This window comes from Streptopelia decaocto (genome assembly GCF_964273445.1).
Source record: "Streptopelia decaocto genome assembly, chromosome: Z".
Taxonomy (NCBI): Eukaryota; Metazoa; Chordata; class Aves; order Columbiformes; family Columbidae; genus Streptopelia; species Streptopelia decaocto.
In genome coordinates, this window is record NC_138657.1 from 63,724,264 (window position 1) to 63,742,874 (window position 18,611).

An 18,611-nucleotide genomic window follows, 5' to 3' on the forward strand; every position below is an offset into this window, starting at 1 on the left:
ACATTACAGTAACTGGAGGATCTGAGTAATCAGTTGGATATGGAGCTTAGACACTAGTACTTCTGATATGCCCTAATTGCTTACTAAAATCACCTTTCAGATTTGACAGTTTTAACTACTGAATATTTGACAAAATCACAATCTTAATTTCCTATTTGCCAGTAGTGTTTCTGAGAATAAGGAACTCTCAAAATAAAACACTTTCCACACTGGCAATCTTAAAAGCAGAAATAAGCTTTAAAAGTGCTAAGACTTATGCAGCTTTCCTCAAGTCCAGTGGAGGTGGAAATGTTGAAATATTTTACAAAACAGCATGGTATAGAGATCCTTTGTTTTTAAAAGCTTGGTTAGGAAATTTTCATATACTTACTACAAATACAGCATAGTAAAACAATAGGAAACTGCCTTACTGGAACCCCTGCAGAACGTAAAAGCTGTGTAATGACTATTACAGTACTTGCATAGCATTCCCTTTCCAGTCCTTCAGCTCTCTCATTACATTTTTCAATCAAATAGCTCAGTCTCACTTGAGTTTTACTATCTTAGTGGGAAAACACATTCAAATACATACAGAGAACAGTTTACTCAACAGCAGTTTTATGATGGCTACTTAAAAAAAAAAAAAAAAGTTAAATATCAACTCTTGTTTCCAAATAACTCATCTGTGGAAAGCAAAACTTTAGAAACATCTGACCTTGTTTCTAAACTTTTCTCCAGAAAGTTGTATTTGAAAATATGAAGCAAACATGAGCTGGCAGTCTTGGATTTGACCTTACCACATGTAACAGGAAGTTACTTGGTAACTATTTGGGAAAAACAGGTAGATGCGAGGAGTAAGAAAACAACAAGATTTTGTTTTGACAAGTATAAAATTATGTCTCACACAATGTTCAAGGAGTCTATACTATTGAAAAACACAAGTTTCTCAAGCTTGGTTTCAGCATATAAAACTGACACAATTCCTAGGAACCATACATGCTGTGACAGCCTTAAGGTCAAAATGACAGTTGGAAAAAAAAAAAAAAAGGAGATGTTAGTGGATTGTATAAATGAAGTTACTTACCAACAGATTACGTTCTTCAAGATACAGAGTCCAAATGCGCATTTTCATAAAAATCATAAAACCATTATGATGGTTTATTGATGTAGTACTGAAGTACCTTTTTTTGACATAGTACTGACAGCCAACCATTCTCTCTCTTCCTGCTCTGCACTGACATGGTATGATTTTCCTTTCCCTCCATACACACATATATTCACACTCATACTCACCCACACCACTTCCTCTCATCTTCAAAACTCAGGTTGTGTAGAGACTGAGGAAGCAGAAAGGAGGATGGGAAAGCATGGTGCATCAAGATAAATTCTGGTCCCTGGGATCCAGGGTGACAGCAACTGCACGCCTCTATGCAGAGCTGCATCCATCACCCATCAATACCAATCAATCATCCAATGCTTGCTGTGAATGCTGATGCCTGTCTCAAAGATGTCAGGCACAGAAATCTTTTTCAACAAAGCTACCACAGCAAGCATTGTAGAATGAGCTCTGAAGATTAAGGCAAGGCCTTCCTTAGCAGGCTGTTATCCTTTTGGTAATTTTTACTAAACTGCTGCTACTTCGGATCTTTCAGCTAAGTAGCAGTGAGCAAGTTAATTTGCTCATTTTTAATAAGAATTTCAATCATATGCAAGTGAAACTCTTTACACCAATTAAGTGAAAGGGGTTATAACAAAACAGCTAGCAGGCTTGGAGAAGGGAGGTTTGGCCCACTGCAAAGAAGAGAATAGTCAATCTCAACCAAGGGCAATTAAGGATAGACAGCCTGCTATTTATGAATGGGAGGTCTTATACAATACAGATACACTGAACGCAAAAAGGCTAGAACTGGAGTGCTTAAGGTTTTCTGGGTAAAGAAATGCAAGGAAAAGACTTGGATCAAGATTATTTGGAGCTTCTATGTTAATGGTATAAAAATCAGTGTGAAACCAGGACAGTTCTGGCCCAAAGAAAGAGAACTGCAATAAAATTAAATATTTTATACTATATTAATATGATATTCAACAGAAAAGCAGACTTTAACATATACCAGACAAGTGATTTAGAAAGAAGCATTCTCTCCTCCACATAGTTCAAGCTTACGTGCTTAACAACCAAGAAACACCCACAAATAGAGCATCTGATCCTGCGAACCATAATTTATGTAAGCATTTCTACTAAAATCAGGGTTTCAATCTCATTTTCCTCCTGATTTTGCAGAGTTGCACAAGCCTTCAATGTAAGAGATAGTCATGCCCTTTCCTCTGTTATGTCTTTATAATCCCTTTCCCTTCAAATATTACACTGAACAGCCACTTCACATATGCAGGTATCTCTGACATTTTGATATCAGACAATTTTTCATTTCATTCTACCCTCTTCCTTCATTTGCAACCAGTTTTTAACTTAGTAACTTTCAAAGTACTTTATCAGCAAAAATCACAGTATTTGACACAATGGAAACACTGATTCCAGAAATTTAGTGTTTTGTTGTGTGTTAGAAAAAACTAAACACAAACACAGTAATGCCAAAGGACAACTTGGGGAAAAAGCTAATTTCAAATCTATTACCAAAGCATCTTGTCTCTGAAAATACACTCTGAAAATACATTAATTTCATCATATGCTTGCCATTTACAAGCATCAAATAAATTTACAACTGTGTATGAAACACAAAATTAATGTACATATATAGGAAGAAGGTTCACACAATGAGGACTGTATGTACACTAAGTATGAAAACATTTTCCCTCTGAGCCTCTGAACAGACTTTACAGACTGCACAATTTCTAACTACATCCAATCAAGGGACGCCAGCATTTCCAAAGGTGAAGACAATGGTCTAGCAACAGAAAGGTTGAAATTCCTTAATAAAATACCCTATGGGGATCGAAAGAATTTTGAATGAGAAAAATCTTTAACAGTGGAGCATGGGTCCCGGTTGCCAAATCTTCCACAGGACTATAGAGTAGCACAAGAACTAAACTCTCAGGCAAAGGGCCTTGATGAACCCTTCAGCTTTGTTAGCTTGATATATATGTGAAGTGAGAGATAACTTTAGAATTAATTCAAGTACCACTTATTTTATGTCTATTGTCTTAACATTTAAAAAAATATATATATATTTTTAAACTATACATTTATTTTACACTGCTATGGGTCTGTTTCACAACAACTGTTTAACAATAGAGCATACTGTTTCTACAGATTAGGTGATTTTAGAAATAGGACACTAAAACACATCTGTATCACCAGTCCCACAGAACATTGCTCCAGACCACCTCACAGAAAATACTTCCATACAGCTGCACTGGACACTTGGGGAACAAGTGATTCAAGATCTGTGTGGAAGAAGAATCTCTTTAACATGTAGCAGGGGAACAGAGGATGCACCTGAACCTCAAGGATAATGGAAAAATCTTAATGGCACACATCATTTGTAACATATAAGCAGACCAGTAACAGTGACCTTTACCAGAAGACATAGCTCAAAGTTAGGTCACTAAAGTAGCAAAAATTATTTTGCAGGTTTAAATAAAACATCATTAACATTCTTATTTTCCTTTCTAGTTCTACAAAAGTCATATTACTAACTAAAGTCACAACATCCGTGTGGCAGGAAAAAAAATCAAGCAAAGTCAGAATAAATGCCTTTTGAAATTAATACTATGATATTGTAAAAGAAGTCCTAAGTACTACGGTTCTAAAAAGCGACTCTTCGATGTTTCAGGCTGAGGAATCCACAGGGTTTTGTCTAATTGTTTGTTTGCTTTGAAGAGTGGAAAGAAAGAGAGGTTTTGGTTGTTGCTCCCCACACATGCGTGCACACACACAATGTCCTCCTGTTCTGTCCCCTCCCTCCCGTACACTAAATCTAGTTGTTATCACCTGTAAGCAAGAATAAGAAGGTACTCTGTCCTCTTTATGGCCTAAATCCTTCAATATGAAATATTTGTGCAAGGTTGGGGTTTTTTATATATATAATCGTGCAGAGCCAAGTTGATATTTAAGGTACTTGGCATAAACATGAGAGTTTGACTTATAGATCAAATTGCAGGACTGCAGCCATAGAAAACACTCTTCTTGATAACTCACTTAGCAGAACCACTTGAAGAGAAGTTAAATGTATGGAGGCCATAGATAAAGGAAGACAAAATCATAAATTATTCTGATGGCAGAAAGGTCTTTTGGATGAGGCTGAGGAAGATTAAAATTATCTTAGATGCCCCATTATATAACGTGTCTGATATCTAACAGCTAGATGTTTTTAGATTATGTTCTGGATGTTTCTAATGGTCAGAACAGTTGTAATTACTCCATTAAACATAAATAAACATATCTAATTTATTTAAATAAACTGCTACATGTAACAAATAGTGACTTTCCTGCAATTAGAATGCAGTATATTTCACTGCATTGTGCTACTACCAAAAAAAATTTCATACTGTGGTATACAGAGTACTAAAGGAAGTCTTAACCTTCAGGCAGGCAAATACATACTGAAAATAAATACCTCCCCTCTCTCTGAAAGAAAGTGAGTTCAATACAATATACCAAGAGTTTTAAGGTGGAAGTATGTTAACATATTAATACATATAAATCAGTTGCTTCATCTGAAAGCTTCAATAAACCATTAAGAATAGAACAGAATATTTCAGTTGGAAGGAACCTACAGTGATCACCTAGTCCAAGCAGAGGAGCAGCAGAGGAGCAGCAGAGGAGCAGCAGAGGAGCAGCAGAGGAGCAGCAGAGGAGCAGCAGAGGAGCAGCAGAGGAGCAGCAGAGGAGCAGCAGAGGAGCAGCAGAGGAGCAGCAGAGGAGCAGCAGAGGAGCAGCAGAGGAGCAGGTACAGAAGGACTTTCAGACCAAATTAAGAATGCTTTCACCATGCATGATGAAAAATAGATTACAAGAAGCAGATGCAAAGGTGATGAAAAACTTCTGGGTAAGACTGGTCTTTGCAGGACATTACTCACTTTGTATACAAAAGTAAGTACAGCATACTTGAGGGGTTATTCGCAAGGTGCAAATCAGGTACTTAAACCACATCCAAAATAATGTTTGCACCATAAATTTCAGCTTGCTTCCACTAATTAAACAGAACAATTCTGACATAACGCAATATCGAGAAAATGCACTATTGTAATGTGTGCTTAAAACTTAGTGACTGCTGGTACAATTTTGCAAGTCAAACTAACCGCAACAACATACATGGCAGTTGACATCATGGGTTGACATCACCCAATGGCTCCCCTCAGTAAATCTAATATTTTCTGTCTGGAATTTACCATTCTAACTATACGTGATAATACATGTAAAAGTAAAGGATGTACATCCCTACTAATTTTACAAGCTGCTGCATTTACATAAAACTTACTGTTTATACATAATATGCAAAACATAAGTAAAAAGAAGCTTCTTTAACATAGAAGTATTTTTATATAGAGAAGTCTTTTATTATTTTAGTTAAATAGTTGCAACTGATCTTGACCATTCTTCAAGTCTAGTTCAGCAGTACTTACAACTGAAAGGCACTTCTCTCTTGCTATATAAATTAGAAAATGCAAGAGAAGAAAAGCATATGAAATATCCTGTACAAAGGATCTACATGCAATACTGTGCCAAAGTATCAAATATTAGAATACCTGTCACTATTGACAAACTAACACTAAAACATACAGAATTGCTTGAATAAGAGTACTGTCTGTTGAAGAAGTGATCAGTCATTACTCAAAATAAGACAACTGCAAATAATTTGAAAAAAAAAAAAAAAATCCTGATTAAATTTGTTAGCTTGGGGTGCCACTAGCACATGTGTCCATGGTCCCTGGTCATGCACATGAGATAGCTTTTGGCTGTCTCCATTGTGTTCACAGACTACTTAAATACGGTTTTGAAATAATAGGGGTACGTATATTTAGAGCTTAAACTAGGAATGTCAAGAATTTTGCTTAAGTACATGTGTGGACAATTAATAACTGGTGATCTAAGAAAGATACTTGATTATGCAGTATTAAAAGACTTTTTTTTTACTCACACTGTTGGTAATGTTGTAATTGCTGTCCTGTATTAGCCTAGCCAGTACAAATACGGCTAGTAAAGTAGGAAGAGTTACAAGTCTAGAAATAAGTAACAGATAAAGCATACAAAGCAGAAATTGTTACAGTTGCCGAGTATTTTCCCATAGGTCGCATTCCCACATGCTACAGTTTCACCTGCTGATAACAGGTCAATATGGCAACAGAAGAGAACAGAAAACAAACAACGGTTGGAAGAATTGGAATACAGTGTGTGAAAGAGTAAATCTACACTATACTTGCTAGTCACTGAACGTGTTTACAGTTTCATACTTAACTCTTTACAGTTGGCCAGACCATCGTTTCTTCACATGCTGCTGCAAAATAAATGTTTGACCAGATATTCAGTTAATTCTCAGGGTTTTTTCTCAGTGTTTGATTTTCAGCAACCTTATTTTCCAGTGTTCACTTCATATAATAAAGACTGGTAAACACATATCTTTAGAAAAGTAAAAGTGTCAATTAAAATGTAATTGGGAATGCAGCACAGGTGCTAACTTAATTATGAACATATTAAATGTAAACAAATGTGATTTCTTATTTTCTTCATCAAATTTATTACTCATAAAAATGTTTTGATTTGAGTTGAAAACAAGAGAGCTTGATTTCATTTGAGTTTAAAGAAAAAATGTATTTGTTGTTCAGCAGATCTGATTTCAGGATCAACTTTAGTACCAATTACCTGAGCACACGCAATCAGACCGGCATGGCAATTACAAAATATTCAGGTATGGAAATCAAACCTTGGATTTTTACTTTGCCTCCATCATCCAGTTCTTTCTGAATTCTAATAACCTTTTAAGCTGCATTTCATCATGCATTATGAAAGTGAAACTCAACAGCTACAACTGCAGACATGGACTACAACTTATTTCTCTACTTGGGACAATTCTGTAGTATCATCTGCTCCTGCCTTTTCACAACTGCGCTTTCACTGGAAAATTTTCAGACATTTTGTTGCAAGTGTCACTTCTTTGCTGTAAATTCATTAATAAAGCAACAAAAAACAAAACAAAAACCAACCAACCAACCAAACAAAACCAACACCAAAAACACATCACACCTGTAAATAGTGCTACTCACTTTGGAAACTACTTTTAACCCACTGAATATACCTAAATTAGTTAGGAAGCGATCTACTTGTGTGCATCATGGATTATTATAAAAGTAATTAATTTCATACATATATGGGTACTACTTCAGAGAAAATACCATCCCTAAATTGAAAACAGCTAAGACACTCATGCACCTAACTTCATTAATCCACATTTTAAAGCTGCAAAATAGTTCAAAAAGTTTAAGTAGCATGGAACAAACAATGCTCACTTTAGGTTTTACATGACTGTTTCCATAATTAAAATGAACAAGCCATGAGCTCAAATTGAAATCTTATCCAGATCCTACTGAAATAATGGGCATGCTGCCATTGACCTCAAAGCATAAATAACCATGCCCTTTGTTAAGACAGATTGGTGCAAACTAGCAGAAACTGAAGAATACTGAATACTACAATTACATTGATATGATGCTACCACTAAAATAATTAATTTACCATCTACGTCTTAATTACAAGCACATGTTTTTAAGGTATTCTTACACAGAAGCAATATCATAAAATGTAACTATAAAGTTGAGATAAATACTCAGAACCAATGTTTAAAATGTGAAGAAAACATGAAAATGTAGTATATAGTCATGTGTGGTGGAGAGACAGAATTTATGCAACAGATCACAGACAAAATCCAAAACTGGTGAAAATCCAGGGTAGAAACTGGCCTAGTATGTTTTTCTAGATTGTTAAGAATGAGGAGCACAGCTACTCACTTGGATATATATTATTCTGCCAGTCATTGTAAGCTGTGAAAATAATAACAGCCCTGATACTGTACTTAAGCAAGAGAGGGGGGAAAGAGGCAAAAAAAAAAAAAAAAAAAAAAAAAAAAGAGAATGCTAGGATTCTGTTCAGACTACTAAGAAAAATTAAAGTGAGAGGTTTTTGAACAAGTCTATGTTCTTTATAAGAAGAAAAGAAAAAAAAAAAAAAGGCAAAATATGACATTTCAAACTGCTAGAAAGCCCTTCCTCAGATATCTGGCCAAGCAGTAACTGAGTGTTCTAACAGATATCCCAAACTATTGCCACCAAACATTTCCTGGAAAAACTATAATTTGAATAGTTTTATGACCCTTTGTGTAACTCAGAAGGTAAATGCCTAGAGAAAAATAAAAAAAAAAAATGAGGGGGAGGGGTGAAATAGAGCATACTAAAGTATTTTTCATTCATTTTTTTTCTTCTGTAGTAACTATCATGTCTAAAATGAAAAGTTTTATTTGTAAACTACAGCAGGCATTAATATACCATAACTATCAATAGGAAATGTAGTTTCATACTTTATGGATTTATCCCAACGCATTTTTGATTACTAAAGGGTTCATTGCCTCATTTAGGGAAAGACTTTAACTGGGGGCAGTAAGGAGTTGCACTGCCCACGTTGTGTGCTGGTAAATATTCTCAAGTTTTCCAGTTCAGGAAATCATTAGGTGTGTAACCAGTTCCACGCAGTGAGCACATCCTAGGAGATGTTTGTGGCATTACACTCAAAATTTCTGTCTTCAATTGAGATAGGAGAATGTTATTTGTCTTTTTACTAAGTATCAAGTATTTCAACCAATCAAAAAAAAAGAAAAAAAAGAAAAAAACACCAAAAACCAAACACCACCACCACCACAACAACAACAACCCAACCTAAAACAGCTTTCAGACTCGAAGTCTCCAGTCAGAGCATGAAAGTCTGAGCTTTACTCCATGACACTGGTCAGTCTTCTGGATTTGGTATTAAATAAAACACATTTTGAACACATTTTGTCCATCTGGAATGGATTAGGCAAACTCTGCGTATACCTTATACCTTTTCCACACTTCCACCCCCACAGACTCAAATTTTACAAACTAAATCAGAATATACATCTTCTAACTAAACAACTGTAAACTAAGAATCAACTAATGGCATCAGAAATTAAAAATAACAGCCTTTTTATTTATTAGAAAGCATTCCACTCACACAGTGTGCTTGTTAATTAGCTGCAAATCACCTGCTGGTTGACATTTACCATGCAATAACCAGTTTTTCAGATTCACATTCTAGCTACTTTATGGTTCCATGTGAGTTCCCTCAAATCCCACAGAGTCTATTTGATTCCTTTCAGCTACAAAATCTAGGAATAAATTTTAAAGATACAATTTACACTACCCTCCTCCCCCAAAAAACAACAAAAAAAAATCACAGCCAAGAGTGGAAACCTGAACAATATTTCAGGCCTTATTCAGGAGGGGGTGGGGTAAGGGAGAAAAAAAAAACCCCAAAAACGTTCAACAAGTAAATGTATAACTGTCATATAAAGAGGAATTATGTAATATGCCAACTGATTTTATTACTTTCCAACTATTTCATATTTTTCTCTATTGTCTGTGTTATCTGAGTGGATTTTCTACGATATTTCACAGCCTACAGCCTCTCAGCTCACAAAAGGACACAGAAAATCAGTGAGGGAGAATTATCCACTGCAATCTTTGTATATGTTTTCCCTCCACTGAACATGCAGGGAACTCACTTGGAACATGGCTCTAGACCTGTATGTATCTAAAGCAAATCATCTACACACAGAGATGCTGTATTGCTGTAATGGCTCATGGTTGTTACGCTGCATCCCTCAGCCACAACTCTTCTTTTGTCAGTCTTATAGTAGTAATTTCAAAGAATTGCCTTAGGATAGTGAAGACCCACAAAATGTGTTTTGACAGAAGAGTGTAAGAACTGTGGTACTGGCATGGTATCTAGCAACATACTGGTTCTGTCAGTGGTCAGCAGCAGATCTAAAATGGAGTAAAGGAGCACGTCATACACAGGTATCCAGGTACAAATATCCCTCTAATGCAAAGCACGGTGCAAACAACTTGTAATACCTTACTTTCCTCAATCTGCTGCAGCACAGTCCTAGTACATTTCAAGTTTGTTGGGATTTTTTCCAAACACATCATTTTGAATATGCAGATAGATTTTTCACTTACACACCTTTAATTCCCTGAAAACAAAGAGGCATGGGGAATTTAGTGTTATTATTTGGAAAGTGGGCTCCTTGTACCTTAAGCACCTACAGAGACAGACATTCAGGGCAACATATACGTCTCAGTTTTTCAACCCTACATCTCAGAGGAGTAGTCTTATACATGTGGTCTCCAGGACACTAAATCAATGTACAGTCTTACAATTTTGGCAAAAAAAAAAAAAACAACTAAGGAAAAACAGCCTCCTGTCAGGGGCTTAAAGTCACTGCAAGGAACTCAGTAGAACAAGTTGAAAGGCTATATAAAAACACAAGGGTGAAAAAATCTCTTAATGTACTACAGGTCAAGGAAGTAAAATGCAAACAGACACAACTGACATCAGAATTACTTCTTGTAATCAGAGCCATTCTTATTAACAGAGGGAGAAACCAAAGAATGAGGATCAGAGGCAGGATTTCATGGGAACAAAAGTGCTTGAGATGTCCAAATTTATTGGACAAGGCTAGAAAACTGTCCTGACAGAGCAACATGAGAGTGTGTTGTATAGAAATCTTTGCAACAAATTAAGAAGCCCAGAAAAAAAAGTGGAAAAGTATCTCAGAAAGAAGCCTAACAATATTAGAGCTGCAGGAGAAAAGGAATGTGCAGTCCTGGCTGGCCCTAGCTTACCACCAAGGGCTTCAACTAGTACAAAACCTGATGGGGAAATGTTACTTGCTATTACACAATACAAGTATATTCCCAACCTATAAGCAAGTGACATGCAAAAGGGCAAATGTGTCCATAAAATACATTTTCTTTTAGGACTGCTATCAGGACAATGCAAATACTAAATCATCCCAGGCTGCCTACAACCCCTTAATGTTATAAAAAAAATTAAAGGCATGATTGTGGTCAGCTCTACACAGGTATGCAAAAATGAAACAAGAAACCTTTTGCCCCTCTCAAGTATCTACAGCAATGCCAGAAGCATTTCAGCTCTTTAGATTAGGAACCACAAGATTTACAAGGGTTTAGGATTGCTACCATATACATGCACCTTCTGCCCTCTTAGAACTGCCAGCACTGGCCTGCACAAGGGATGCATATCTCACAAAGGAGAGTATACCTTGCACATGAGGGAACATGAATGATGAACAACAAACTGAAGCACTGTGAAGTGAATTTTGTACATGTACAATAAACATGTATGAAAAACTTCTCTCTCTCTCTCTTAAACTTCTCTTCTTGAAAGATTTGAAAAATCCACCAATTCTATTGTATTGCTAATGCCTCCCACATGGGCTTCAGCACTGTTGCTAGAGATATGTTGCATACTAATACCAGGGTTAATGCTAACAGCAGCCATATCACACAGCTTAGCAATACATTTTCTGAATTACAAGTACAGCGGTACTTAGCAAAAATAGATGAGTCTGTATTAAGACTGAGCTCATTCACTGTCTCACAAAAATTAACATGCACAAGGTACATCAATAATGTGGGGTTGTGGAATAAACTTGCTAAAGCAGTAAACCACTCCTAAAACTAACTCAAGTGCACTCCAAGTAAAAGATTTTTGTATTTTAAGATGTTGTAAGTCCTTAATTTTGTGAAGCTGTACCTACATAAGTGCATCTCTACAAGTACTGTAGGGCAAGACAGGAAGGGGAAAAAGGATCAAGGTTTACAGTCTCAGAACTAAAACTTCATGAAGTTTTTTGCATGGAATCACTTATGCTCCTATAAAAGCATCAAAGAGATCTTAATGCTTTTGTCAAGCATAGTGGATTCAGTTTTCTTTTTAAAAAACATAAACCAAACTCCTGGTATGTGATGCTATCAACAGAGGATGACATTTCATACATCTGTTCAAAACATCTGTATCTCAAAGACTAAGTTCTGCCCCCTTAGAGATACACACATGGGCATCTCTGCTTCCCCTGAAGCCTCTTCTCTATGGGCTGTTTGGTACACCTTTAACTTGATCTACTGACACAACAGGAGGTAAACTAATAGCTCTGGATCTTCCTTCCCAGCAGGAAAAGACCCCATTGCTGCAAAGTTTAGAGAGTCAGTCACATATGTCGTCTAGAAAAACAACTATTTAGTACCTGGACAAATCAAATTAACATCTTAAGCTATATAGAAATGTAGTACTAGAGAACTCTTACGGTGCAAAAAAAAAAAAAAAAAAAAAAGGCATGTTTTAAATTTTGTCATCTTCCACCTCTGCCACAAAGCATAACCTAGAATGCAACCCTCTGGCCCTCATCATTCTGTGTAGGTGCACAGGAAAAGGAATAGTTTTGTTCATAACTTATATGCTTGCAAGTTAATCAAGGTATTGCTGAGGAATTCCATAACTCCTACTGTATGATCTATAAGATCAAGAAAGGGAAACAAATGATTGAAACGGAAGGGAAGCTGAGTTAAGTGCTCTTCACAAATAAGTAGCAATATCAGGGTACATTGTGATCTCTGAAGTTTTGTGTTTTTAAGGTAAATTATGGAGTCTGTCAGCCTTAAAGAAGCTAAACCAGACCAAATACTCACCAGACTTAGTTGAGAATTCACATTACTTTTTTATTTAAATCATATTCATGCAAGTAATACCATATTTCCATAACCACCACTTTGCTCTCCTGACTGGAAATGAGGCTCTTGCTTGGACCAGTCTCTTACTTGCCTTATTTCTTATTACGAGCTACGAAGTTTTCTGCAATCCCCCACCCACATAGCAAAAGTAAGAGCTCAGCAGGCTGCAGGGTGCCTGCAGGACCACAACAGAGAAGCTCATACACCAGGCACACTGAACAAAGGTAATCTCTTGCCCAAAGACCAGTGGCTTAGCAGACATGGTAACGTCTCCATGAGACTTCTTAGATTGGCCTGGCATGCCTCCATGCATACTTACACAATTACTAAGCCCCCATAACGAGGAATAAAATAAGTCCTTAATATTTACTACTTCTTACTGAGAAAACTTAATTTTCACTGGGTATTGTTCATGTTCTCTGAAAATTTGCTCCTTCTGCAGTTAAAGACCTTCAAGTTAGCACTGGCTTAAGCCTTCATCTGGAACACAGAACTGTTCATAATTATGCTGGGACCATGCTACCTGAACAGGGAAGACAGCAGAAAACATACAGTAATAAAGCACAACAGTGAAAGAAAATAAACAACTGTGCTTTGAAGTGACAGAATAACACTAACAAAACATCAAGTTATTCAGTCATGACAGTAAAAATACAGTGTTGCCAAGGTAGCTAATACATACATGTTGGGGAGCTTCAACTGACACAGTCATACCACCTATGGATTACATTCACTGCCTAGATTATGTTAGTAAAAGCCTGACGTGTAGCACAGCTGTAAAGATATATTTGATTTCACACATGAGCAGCCCTATTGAAGGAAGTACTCATATGAAAAAATTGAGCATAAATGAAGGCCTTTGTGAAAAATCAAGATCTTGGACTGTATTTTATTTTGAATTTCATTCCTTTTTGTTTATTAGAGATTTTAATTTTCAAACTTCTCAGACTATAACTGAGCTCTAAATGATTCTGGCATTTAATTATCCTAATTATTACTATGTAGTATGAATGACCCCATGTTACAATTATATTTGAAATATGAATACAAAAATACACGTGATTCATTAGCTTTTCTTTCCTGCCCCCCAAAAATGCTCCTTATACAAAACAAAACCAACAAAACCCACCCATCCAAAAAAAAACCCCGGACACTTTTACACCTTCTACACAAATTCCTGAAAATACCCATTATTTTAATCAATAGGTAAAGATTTTCTGCAGTGAAAACAATGATTCCACAAATAGGTCACATACAAAGCAGTACGCAATTTGTCCTGGAAACCAGAAACTATAATAAAAGATCCTAATCCAAATTAGTGCTGCTGCACCTGCTGCTATTTAAACAAAACAGAGATGAAAAAATAAGCAATGGGAAAAGCAATCTCCTAATGAGGTACAGTTGCCTACCCATAACTGCAAAGGACAAACAGGAATACATTTATCAGAATTTCAAAATTACAGTGCAAGCTTTGTGGAATTGAAGCATACAAATGGGTACATATGCAGGCTTTGAAACTACCTATTAAAACTGTCAGTTCTCATCTTAATTAAGCGCAATATATCAAAACAGCTATAAAGTAGATTCTCACATTGCCTGAATCAGTAAGAAGCTGTTTTTCAGCAGAAATACTAATACATTAGTTGAGGTTCTGGCTTGAAATTCTTATAAAAAAGATTATATACAGTTAATAAAATGTTTTCCACACTGTTTCATACTCCATAATCTTATTAATTCTTTTCAATTATAAAAGTATAAAATGTTCAATAGGATCCATCTGTTCTACTGAAATATTTTGCATTGCCCATTATGAAGTGAAAATTACAGCAGAAGCAAATAATTTGCAGATCTTACTTTTCCAAATTCTTAATCTTTAGTTTAATAGTTTGATATATTTAAGACAAGCCATCTATTAATTTTCCTCCTCTTAAGATTACCTACCAATTATATTACTTTACAACGAGCCTCTCTCTACATATATATGTAAGGCAAGAACAAGAAAGCTACAGAAATAAAATAAAATAAACACAATACTTATAATGACCATACCTAGTAATAAGAACGGCATTATCATGGTGGGCAATCCCATTTTCTGGAATGGTGTTTCCATCACTTTGGTGGGAGAGAATGGACTTCTGCCACTTACAGAAGCTATCGAGGGACTTGTCTGCATGGTGGTTTATCTCCAAGTTTGGCTGCAATACAACATGCATACCAGAAATGTTCCAAACAAATTACTAAGGTCAGTTGTTAAGCCTTTTGAAAACTAAAATGGGACTATAATTAGAAGCAGTGATTTCTAGGAATAAACTCTTCTTGCCAAATTTTATCTCTGTAAAATCTGACCCAAGTTCAGTTGTGTATTACTGAACAGGCATTCTTTCTGTTCCAACTTTAATAATGCCTGTGTCAATTAAAAATTAAAAAAAAAAAAAAAATCAGAATATCAGAATATAGATCTAAAAATAAAACTGACATTCCCAAAGGTGTATTAATAATCACCTGGAGTAAGAACAGATATATTTGAAATGATACATGAGGAATATTCCTTTGAACTGTTTCATCTTGATTAAAGTAGTGAAAGATTACAAGATAGATTTTGTACTCAGATGCAGTCATTTCAAGCAATAATTAAATGAAATCTATATTACACAATAATGTAAGTTATATTTCAGGGATATGAAGATCAGTGCAACAGCTCTTACCTGATCTTCAGTGAGGACAATTAAACGTGTCACTATAATATTCACAACGTTTCCTAGACTGGAATCACGATAAAGTTTGGCAACCTGACCTCCAGAAAATAAGAAAAGGCACAAAGTCAGACAAGAAACACTACTTGTTTCTAAACACTTAAAAATTAACCTCTCACTCAAAGTAATTTTGTAATGTTAATTATCATTATCACCTGAATGACAGTTATTAATGGACCAAAAAATGACCATTCAATAAAACAAACTTCTTGGGTCACACTTTTTGATCAAAACCATTTATACCTTGTTTCATAATTCATCCAACACACGGAGCACTTAGACTGTTGATTTAAACAGAATAGAACTGTATAATTTAAACGTAATCATATGAATTTAAAACTAAAGACAAATAATTTAAAAGTGATCACAGCATACTTCTTGACAGAAACAGTACTGCATTTTCCCCCACAATGCCAAAATTTGTGATATTTCAATTATTCATTCCTGCAAGCTGATACATATTTTAAAGCATTATTCATGCCAATAAATAAATACAGTTGCTTTATCATTTCAGTACATGCTTACTGATATGAACACAGAGAGGGATGAAACTTACAATATTCATTACACTCAAAATGTAGTGTTCAATGTCTTTGCGACCATGGTATCCCACCATCATTTTGTCTGCTACTACCAGCGTTTCCACAAACCGTTCAAGGCTTACTGATCTCTTCTGTCGACTATGACCACTTAGAGTGTCATTGACTGGCAGTGAAGTTGGAAAAGCAGATGCATCACTCATCCACCAAGGTTTACCACTTCTTGCGAGGTCTTCTAGGAGCCAAAATAAATACACAGTTCAGAGGGTTCACTAGAAAAACTCATTCAAATGCAGCTGGTTTATGTTGAGATTACTATCTTCAGGCTTCTAAAAAGAAGTCTTTCTTGAGGCAAAGTTAAATTTATTATGTTTTTTAAACATTTATTTAAAATACCTTACATAATGGAAAACCAGCTTTGAGCTCTTATATTCTCAACTCTCCCTAAATTGACTTGGGAACATAAATCATCAATATTCTCTTAATAGATCTGATTCTTCACATCTATGCTAATACTAAAGGTTAGTTAAAATTAGCCACAAGCACACTTCAGAATTTTATAGCTAACAACAAGACAGATAGAACATTTGGAAAAAAATATAGTGGAAATAAAAAATTCAAAATTCAAGCTGAAAGGTATCAAAATATACTAAAGAATTAAATATGCTGATAAATGCATCAAAAAAAAGCTTTTTCCCTCATGTGAAACTCTGTAATGATTAGGTAATTATGCTTACCTGCCTAATAATTTTCAGGCCAAACAAACTAACTTTTTCTTCAGAAAGCTATCAGACTATGTTTTACCTATCTCATGAATTAACTAAAATGGGAAATTTAAAATAGTCTGACATTGGATAATTGCTATAGATATTTTTAACACTAATTTTAGTTTAAATATGTTGATTTTTTGTATTTGTTTTACTACAGAAAAATATTTTTTGCATGCAAGAGATTGATTATTAAAAATTCAAACAGCTGTAATTAATTATCACCAAAACAAACACTACAGACTTTGATTTTGAATTCCTGTCCTCAGGACAAAATTGAACCCACCCTTCCCTGCAAAACAGGCACTTTTGTGTGCATTAAATACCCTTTTTCCAGAAAGGCCCACACAGGTCTCAACCTTAAGTTTATCTAAGTATATTATTAGTCCAGTTTCACCTAAGTAGAATGTTATTTTCAAAGCAATAATTACACCACTAAGAACATATGTTCAGGTCAAAACCAAGAATACAAAGCTTCAGCATTTCCACTGTTGCAGTGCTTGATAATTTCTGAGGCCATTGTGTTGGCTTTAAAAGGTGCATATTTTAGAAAACTCAAAAAATGAAAATAAAGCTGGTAGTTGAAAAAATGCTGGTAATACAATTGTCCTAATTCTGAAATGGATATATTCATTCTAAAAAAACCTATCAAGTATTAAAGCCTGTTGAGGATTCTATATGAACATTAAGCTTTTTCCTGTTTTTCACGTCTATTGTAAGCAATTCAAAGTTGCTTTAATGGTTCAAAGATTTTCATCTCACTTAAGGAGTGATTTAGGAATGTCTGGAATTTTCTCTGACAGCTTCTCTATTATTTTTTTTAAATCTGCTCTTAATTTTAAAATAACAAATGGTGACATCTGAGGGTTTCTGATGCTCTTATATTTGCTAGAAGTACTTTAGAAGTGCAATACAGCTTCCACATTCATTCGTAATTTTTCACTCAAAGATGCAAATCTATTCTAAACATATGAAAACAAATTATCTCATGCAGAAAACTTTCAGATAAACAAACAAAATATTTTTTTGGACCCATTGTGATAGCATCATTCAAACAAAGGTCTCCGAAGACTTCACAAAAACAAATATTTCCCAGTTTCTTATCAGATGAGAAGCTTAGACTTCATGCTGGTCTCAAAGTAATGGTAAAGCTGAAAACAATCCTGAGTACTTAGCCTCACACTCCAGGATCTATTAATGCTTATGCTGGTTTACTTTAAAAACACAAGAAAATGGTGATTGGATTTTCTTTATAAAGCTAAAACATGTCAATTAATGTTTGCAATATATCTAAAAGAAATAGTTCTGTGTCAAGTTATGACATTTTTTCAGCACATTCTTAGATTAAAAAAGTAAAAAAAACCTGAATTTCATTAACATTGAACATAGCTATCAGGAAGTAAAAAAGGAAAAGCAGAAAGGGGGAGGATGGGTGATAGGGGGGGTGGAAATCACACACCAAAACGGAAAACTCGAAGATAATGATTACAAAAGCAGAGATTAGCTTTAAAATTTAAAAAGAAATCAAAAAATGTGTGGACATAGAGTTCACAACTACGGTACCCAAGTTTTCCTAACTCAGTCCTCTAAAGATGTTAGGTGGGCATGAAGGAGCAGAGAGAGGAGAGAACATATATAGAGAAAGATCTCAAAACACAACAGAATGCTACTTATGTAAGATGAGACTAGGAAAATACTTTTAAGTGAACCATTATGTGCTGCTTTTTTTCTTACTAGTTTAACATCATCATTTAATGTATATACAAGCATTTTTTTCATTTTAGAATACACCAACT

The 18,611-nt window shown here is 35.2% G+C and overlaps 1 protein-coding gene across 1 annotated transcript in view; it reads right to left on the bottom strand.

Moving 5' to 3' along the window:
- ADAMTS6 (ADAM metallopeptidase with thrombospondin type 1 motif 6) overlaps nucleotides 1–18,611 on the bottom strand; it is a 152,743-nt gene that overhangs the window by 115,529 nt on the left and 18,603 nt on the right. The window contains exons 5-7 of the mRNA XM_082074507.1: nucleotides 16,066–16,283; nucleotides 15,462–15,545; nucleotides 14,806–14,951 (exon numbers count right to left, since the gene is read on the bottom strand). Coding sequence (XP_081930633.1) covers nucleotides 14,806–14,951; nucleotides 15,462–15,545; nucleotides 16,066–16,283 — 448 coding nt within the window. The remainder of the gene's footprint in view (nucleotides 1–14,805; nucleotides 14,952–15,461; nucleotides 15,546–16,065; nucleotides 16,284–18,611) is intronic.